The sequence below is a fragment of the Plasmodium reichenowi genome, chromosome 8, assembly GCF_001601855.1.
Source record: "Plasmodium reichenowi strain SY57 chromosome 8, whole genome shotgun sequence".
NCBI classification, from domain to species: domain Eukaryota; phylum Apicomplexa; class Aconoidasida; order Haemosporida; family Plasmodiidae; genus Plasmodium; species Plasmodium reichenowi.
Window position 1 is genome coordinate 498,609 of NC_033653.1, and position 9,064 is coordinate 507,672.

General features: G+C 18.2%; 2 protein-coding genes across 2 annotated transcripts; one reads left to right on the forward strand and one right to left on the reverse strand.

The window, feature by feature from the left end:
- Positions 1–2,352: 2,352 nt before the first annotated feature.
- PRSY57_0813000 (translation initiation factor SUI1, putative) lies at positions 2,353–3,550 on the forward strand (the record flags this gene model as incomplete). The annotated part of the gene is made up of 4 exons (XM_012907069.2): positions 2,353–2,743; positions 2,864–3,006; positions 3,181–3,363; positions 3,461–3,550. 4 exons carry the CDS (start codon positions 2,353–2,355, stop codon positions 3,548–3,550), a joined length of 807 nt encoding a protein of 268 aa, XP_012762523.2.
- Positions 3,551–3,978: 428 nt separating this feature from the next.
- PRSY57_0813100 (ABC transporter, putative) lies at positions 3,979–8,217 on the reverse strand (the record flags this gene model as incomplete). The annotated part of the gene is made up of 1 exon (XM_012907070.2): positions 3,979–8,217. The coding sequence occupies one exon, from the start codon at positions 8,215–8,217 to the stop codon at positions 3,979–3,981; it is 4,239 nt and encodes a 1,412-aa protein (XP_012762524.2).
- Between the last annotated feature and the right edge of the window lie 847 nt (positions 8,218–9,064).

Below are 9,064 nucleotides of genomic sequence, written 5' to 3' on the forward strand. Positions count from 1 at the left end.
AAAAAAAAAAAAAAAAAAAAAAAAAAAAAAAAAAAAAAAAAGCAAAAAAAAAAAAAAAACAGCAAAAAATAAAGGAAAGCTTTCTTTAATGTTATCTTTTTAAAAATATACACATCAATCACACTTCATATGATAATATAGGATGTAAATACAAAAGATAAAATAAATAAGAAAATCAGTATGTATGAATAATTAATAAGTGAATATAATTATATATATATATATATATATATAAATAAATAAATATATATATATATATATATATGTATATATAAACATATAATAGTACAATTCGATAATTTTATATATATTATATGTCAAGAAGATATAAATACATATTATGTCAATGTTCATTAAATATTATTTTGTATTTACATATATATGATTTACTTTCAATTTATTTTATTCTTTTCCTTTCCCAGCATTGAGTAAATATTTGCATGCTTTTAAAAGTTATATTATTTTTATGTGAAAAAAAAAAAAGATTAAATAACATGGGAAAATAAAAATATAATACGAAAGTAAATTATATGTTATCTGGGAATATAAAATTGGCATTAAAATAATATAACAAAAATGGAATGTCAAAAAAAAAAAAAAAAAAAGAAAAGAGATTATAATATATATATATATATATATATATATATTTATATATTTATATATTGGAACATTTAAAGGACAAATTCATTTTGACATATTGTTTAATATATAATTTTTTGGAAATTTTAAGAATAAAACATGACTATGTTATAATACACATTTCAACAGCTTGTATATTTTTGTAATTTTTTTGGATAATACAAAAAATAAATATCTTATACACATTTTATATAAAATATATATACACGTTATAGGAAATAATTATTGGTGTTTTTTTGTTTTTTAAGCCAATATTTATATAACTTCAATGACTTTAAAAAAAAGATATGTCAAAAAAATGTTACGTTAAGAAATAAATTTAAAATGTTACAATAAGGTATATTTGACAAAAAACGCAACAAAAACAAAAAAAAAAATATATAATATAATATAATATTTATTTATACTTATATATTCGTGTCCATTATTTTGGTCATTTCGAAAAAAAAATATATATAAATAAATAAATAAATATATATATATATATATATATTTATTTATTTATTTATTTATTTCATTAATTCGATGGCTTTTTTCTTTTATTCTCTCAATTATTTTTTTGTCTAGATTTCCATATTTTCATTTTATAAAATGAAGCAAAAGGAAATTTATGAACACTTATTAGTTTAGCAGATATTCCTATTTTTATATATCATGTTTCTTTATTATATTTTTTTATTTTAAAGCTCGTTTAAAAAAACATGTAATAACCAAATATAGGAAAGAATAAAAAAATATATTTCTTTTTTATTTATACAATAATAAGGAGAGGATTATATATTTTTTTCTTTATGTCTTCATATTAAATATATTTATAGTGTTACGACAAAGGAAGGGAGGAAATTATATAGTAAAAGATAAAAATTTTGTTCTATAAATATGAAATATACATTAAATATATTTATACATATATAATATATATACATATATATGTAAATTAATTAATTTGTTTGTTTCCTATTTTATAAGACTCATATTTATAATTATGAATGAATATGTATAAATAGGAATCAATCAAATGAGATTACAATACCTTGTAAAATATTCAAAAATATACTTGTCACTTTTGGTGTTTTTTATATAAATTTTTTTTTTAAATAGAAATATTATATTACCTTTAAAATAATATAATAATGTTATATATTCCCATATATATAGTTTTAATTATTCAATAAATAAAAAAATAAATAATGTATAAATGATATTTTGGAATATATTATTGTTATAAATATATAATTATATATATATAATTATATATATATATACATACTATATTCTAAAGGGAAATCATATATATTTTATATTATATATATATATATATATATATGAAAATATATACATAATAAAAAAGAAATATATAATATATAAAATAAAAAAATATGTATTTATATATTAATGTGAATTCCTTAAAAATAAAATAATATAAATAATGTGATTTCCTGAATATTTATATAAATAAATATCAATATTTAAAATTAACCATTTTATATATTTTTTTTTTTGTTTTATATATATTCTCATAAATATAACAATATAGTTATATTAATATTTATAATACATTATAATATTTTGTTTTATTTTTATTTCATTTTATTTTTGATTTCTGTTCATATAACAATTTATAAAATAACAATAATATTATAAAAAGAAAAAGTCATTACAACAGTATACTTAGTTAAAAAAAAAAAAAAAGAAAAAAAGAAAGAAAGAAAAATGGAAGAATTAGAAAAAGAATTTGATAAAATAAAAATAGAGTGTGATATAGAAGAATCAGACGAAAAAAAAAATGAACAACAAAGTGCAGAAGATGAAGAAGAATATGACGAAGAAGATGATAACGAAGAAAAAAAGAAAAAAGAAAAAATATCTCAAAAAAAATTAAGATATTTAAAAATGAAAGATAAAAAAGAAGAGAAAAAGAAGAAAAAACAAAATTCAAAATTGAATAATAAAAATGAAGATGAATCATCAAACAAAAAGGATAATGATATAAATAATAAAGAACATGTAAATAATGATAATAGTAATAATAATAATAATAATGATTCTTTGAAAGATGACAAACATGATAAGTATGAACCCGTTATCGTTGAATATTGTAAAGGTAATAATATATATATATATATATATATATATATGTGTAAACATAATAAAATAAAAATTAATGTACATATATAAATATACACCATAATATTTGGCTTATATTATTATTTTCGATTTTTAGTTTGTGGTATGCCATATGAATATTGCGAATATGGTAACTCGTTTAATGAGTGTAAAGAAGAAAATAAGGATAAATATAATTATGATGCTTTAAATAGTAATGTAGAAGTTAATAAGAAGCAAACAAAGAAGCCTAGTAAAAATGTAATAATAAATAAAATTGATAAAATTATATTTAATGGAAAATGTTATAATGGCGTAAATATATTAATACATTATTTAGTTTAATTAGCATATTTTCACATATATATATATATATATATATATATATATTTATTTATTTATTTATTTATTTATTTGTTTATATTTTTCCCATAGGTATCTCAAAAAATAACAATACAAAAAACAACAAGGGCAAAGAAAAAGGTGGTAACGGTTGTAACGGGATTACATCCATATATCAAGCTAGAAAAAATGGCAAAAATATTTTCGAAATTTTATGCATGTGGTTCCTCTGTAATTAAAGGCGCAAATAATAACCCCGACCAAATAGATATTCAGGTAAAAACAAAGGACCATATAATTATATATATAATATGTGTATATGAGTATTACTTGTGTCTCCATATGATATATTTATTTGTTTGTTTGTTTGTAGGGTGATGTAGAACATAATATCGTTGAGGTTATTATGAAAAATTGTCCCGAATTAACCGAAGATTCGTTTTCCATTCTACCATCAAAATGAAATAAATGATAAAAGAAATATTAAATTAACAAATATTTTTTACATGTTATTAAGAAAATGATGGTTTAAAGTTTTATAATACATGTCACACGTATGAATAATATTATAAAAAATAAAATATATATATATATATATTTATATATTGCACACAAAAAAAAAAAAAAAATCAAATAAAATAAAATAAAAATAAGGAATGTTAACATTATATTATATTATATTATATTATATATATATTTAAGTAATATTTAGTAAATTAAAATAAGTATAACAAAATAACATTATTTAAAAATAATAACATGTTATAATATTAACATTTGTTTGATTATATATATATATATATATATATATATATATATATATATTAAATTTTTGCTTATAACATGCAGAAATATATAAATATTTGTTTTTATTTAATTTATTCATTGTTTTTATTTCTTCCATCTTTTCCAATTTTTAATTTTAATTTTTCCTGAGGTTCCTTTGCCTCCAAAATTTTTTTTATTAATTTTTTTTTTTTGAAAAATTTCTTCTTGTATATTTATTTGTTCATAATTTTTTCTTTCATTATTATCTTTTTCAAACTGTTTTTTTAAAAATTGTAAAATTTCATAATCATAATTATCATAAAGGTATTTTTGATAATTGGCGCGATTATTTAATTGTTCTATATTTTCTTCGGAATTAATGAGATCCTTTTTTTTGGTATCATAAGGAGATGATAGATGAATATTATTTTGTACAAGATGATTAGATTGTAAAATGTTTTGTGAATTTAAATAATTTGAATAATTGTGTAATCTAACTTTATCTCTTTTCTTTTGTATATATTCATGATCCTTTAATTCAGCATTACACAAATTAAAGGAATTAAGAATGAAATTATAAAAATTTTCAATAAAATCTTGAACATTATAAAATGTGAAAATATTTTGATAATCAAATATATAAATAATTTTATGAATATTATTTAGATTTTTTATTATATAAAAATCATGTGTTGTTAATATATAACTACCTTGATAAATATAATTAAGAAAATTTAATAATAAATTTTTTAAATAAATATCAAGATTATTATTTATTTCATCTAATAATAATAAATTTGATTTTTTTAAAAATAAAGAAAGAAATAATATACGCACTTTTTCACCTCCACTTTTGTCTTTAATAGACGTATTACTATCAATAAAAAAAATTTTTAATAACTTATTTATTTTCTCTTCAATATTATCTATTTTTTCATTATACAATAATTTCGTTTTATTTAATATATAAAAACAAAAATTTTCATTGGATATAATATCATCATTTTTATTATAATTATTATAAAAACTAATAGGTTCATAGTTTACCTTTTCAACTAGATTTTTAAAATAATCATTAATTTCAGCATTTAATTTTTTAATCATATTTTGTTCAAAGTATGTTAAGAGAACATTTTTAAAATTACAATTAATTGTACCTTCAAAATTATAATTTTTTTTTATATTTTCAATATTTGTTTCATTTATTAAGTTCGAAAAATTTGTATCCATTATATCATCATTATCACCATATACATAAATACTTTTTTTTTCTTTTAACTTATTTTCCTTTTCTTTTAATAGAAAATTATATTTATTAGTTAATATTTTAAAAAGTGTGGATTTACCAATTCCATTTTTACCAAGTAATAACACATTTTCCCCACTATTAATGTTTAAGTTCATGTTTTTAAATATATATTTTTTTCTATTATTTTTATTTAAAAAATAAAAGGAAAAATTTTCAAATTCATATAATGGCATATTATTTGTTCCGTATTTTTCACCTGTCTCAATAAGTTCATTATTTTTTATTTTTTTGCTCATATCGATAAGGATATTCTTATTCATATTGCCTTCAACATCGTTAAATTTATTGTAAACGAATTTTTTTATATCCTCATCATCGTCATAATTATAATCTACTTGTTCTTTCTGTTCTGGTTGTTGTTGTTCCGATTGTTGTTGTTGTTCCGATTGTTGTTGTTGTTTCGATTGTTGTTGTTGTTTCGATTGTTGCTGTTGTTGCTGTTTTTGTTGTTGCTGTTGTTGTTGTTTTTGTTGTTTTTGTTTTTCGTTTTTTTCTTTCTCTTCCCCATTTTCATTCGTATCACTCGAATAACTCTCATAATCCACCTTCTCATTTATTTCATCCTCTCTTTCAGTATCCATATTTTTCTTCTGAGTGTTTGTGAAGGTCAAATTTGTTACCATTGACTTTTCCTTTTCTTTTCCTTTTGCTTTTGTATCAGTATTTTTTTTATTACTATAGATTAAATTGTAATACAAATATTGATAATCCAGTTTTGTATCAAACAGAATAGAATTAATATTTTGATACAACTTTAATTCTTCTTCTTTTTTTTTTACAAATGGTTGTATGAATTCATTTTTTTTTTTCTTTTTACTTTTTGATATTACAGAATTTATTTGATCTAATATTTTTTTAAGTTCTTCTTTTTTCTTTTTTCTATTTTCAAATAATATTTTCATATTATTCAAATAATCTGTGTAATTACCTTTAAAATAGGTTAAATTAGATCTTCTTTCATTTGTTCGATTATTAGTCATATCATCCATATATATACCATAATCCTGACCATCGTGATTATTATTTTTATTGATTTTTTTTAATAAAGCCATATTACTAAGATCTACATCATATCCTGATATTTTATTAAAGTCTAATATTCGATTACATAATTTACTTACTAAAAAAAAATCATGCGTAGCTAATATTATTGCAAGTTTCTTATATTTTAAAGAATATTTAAATATATTCATTATAAAGAATATATTGAATATATCAAGATTATTATTTATTTCATCAATTAATAATAATTTAGATTTACTTAAAAGTAGTAATAACAAATATACACGAATAATATAACCATTACTTAGATGACATAATTTGACATTCAAAAAATTTTTTAAATTTAATATATTTACATATTTATTAAAATTCATTTTTATATTATTTATTTCTTTATAAATGTTTTCTTTTTCATGCATATATAATTTTAAAATCAATTTAAAATATTCTGATTTTAAAAAGTCTTCTTCATTTTTTTTTAATACATTCGATGCATCATATGTATCAACATTATTAAATTGATTACTTGACATACAACTTTTTTGTAATAATTTTTGATCATTCTTATTTAGTTCTGTAATAAAAATATCACGACTAGCATTTTTTATATTTTCTTTTGTAATATCATCATTTCTTTTGTTATCTTTCAATCCATATTTTTTTATAGTATCATATTTTTCATACTTACCAAAATTATCTTCGATATAATTTAATATTTCGTACTTTTCCAATGTGTTATCATAAAACTTCAAAACCTTTTCAAAAATAGTTAAATTATTGTTTTCAAGAAGATGTATGTTTTGTTTAAAATAAAAGACTTCATTTTTATAAAACAACTCATTATTATTATTATTATTATTATTGTTGTTGTTTTTGTTGTTGTTGTTGTTGTTGGTGGTGGTGTTGTTTTCATCTTTATTAACTTCTTGTAATATATTATGAATAGTTTTATTTTGAATTAAAGTTGGTAAATTACTTAATTCTATTGAATTGTTTTTCATATATGACAATATTTTATATAATAAAGTAAAATCATTTTTTTTAACAGACGAAGTTAATATATTCAAATTAAATTTATTAAGAGATACTGCATCTTCCTTCTTTTTTATGTTATTATTTAATGTAAAACTCTTTAATTTATTATCAGAATTTTCATAAATTAAATTTAACAAAGTCGTTTTCCCACATCCATTATTTCCAATCAAACCAATACATTCCGTTTTATTTAATTGTAAATTTAAATTAGTAATTAATTTTCTATTATTTATTTCATAATTTAAATTCTTAATAGTTAAAACAATTTGATTCTCTTCATTCTGATCATAATTTTTTTCTAAGATATTATAAATATTCATATTATATTTTGGTGACAAAACATTAAATTTGTCTTCATTATCATCAATATTAAAAAGTTTGGAGTAAAATGATTTTCTTTTCATTAAACGTTCTTTTAAGTGTTCATCCAGGTCAGCTTCATCTGATTCTTTATTACATTCGTTTTCTTGTGATTCTTCAACGTATTCATCTTGGTCTGATTCTTCATCGTATACATCTTGGTCTGATTCTTCATCATATTCATCTTGGTCTGATTCTTCATCGTATACATCTTGGTCCGATTCTTCATAATTATTATCTTCATTTGTATCGTATTGTATATCATTCCTATTTTCTCGATGATAATCATCATAATAAGGTTTCGCTATAATGCCTTCCTCATCTTCATCATAATGACAAATATCACTTTTTTTATTTTTTCCACTTTTTTTTCTCTTCTTCTTAACATCATCACACATATAATCGTTACCCGATTCTACATTTTTCTTACGTTTACATTGTTGATAACATTTAAAGGTGCTTTTCTTTGTTTTTACGTGTTCAACTAAAAACAAGTTATTTATAAAAGAGTTTTTTTTTCTTCTTGAAGGCCTAGAAGTGCCTTTTTTATTATATGAACTGTTTAAAAAATATTGATTATTTTTTTTAACTTGTAAACTACTATTAAATGATATATAACAACATAATATCAAGTAAAAATATAATTCAAGAAACATGTTATTATAACATTTTTTTCAAAATAGCTTTAAAAATAAAGGGAAGAAAATGAATTGAAACCTACGAAATCATATATATTATTATTTTTTACATTGATAAAAAAAATTTAATTTTTTAATTAATAAAAAAAAGCTGAAGGCCAATTATTCATAGCTAGGATAACGTACAGAAAAGTGAAAAATTATTTAATTAAATTAATACAAAAAAAAATAAATAAATATAATATGATCAATATATATATATATATTATAAATTACATATCAAATGGAAAATTTTCCATACCCATCTTACACAAAAAAAAAAAAAAAAAAAAAAAAAAAAAAAAAAAAAAATATATATATATATATATAATATAGAAATATTAATTATACATATGTGCATTTACACTATATGATATTATATATTTTATTATATTATATTAAAAAATTAATTACATTTTGCACTTATTGTTTAAATATATATATATATATATATATATATATATATATAATATCTATACTAAAAATTTTTTTTTTTTTAGTCATCTAAAAAATTATATTTTTTGTTAACTACTTTTATGAAAAGTATGTGTATTTATTTTATTTATTTTATTGTTGTTATACACACCATATAAAACATTTCACCGTCATGTTCTTGAAGTCTTCTATGATATATATTTAGTGCATATATATAACTTTTATGTTATTATATAAATAGATAAAAATGTTATAGAAATAAATGTTATACATGTATTACATAATATATATATATATATATATATATGTACATTTAATTTTGTACCTTTCAATCATTTTCTCATTTTGTGCCCTTGAATTCTTTTTTTTTTTTTTTTTTTTTTTTTTTTTT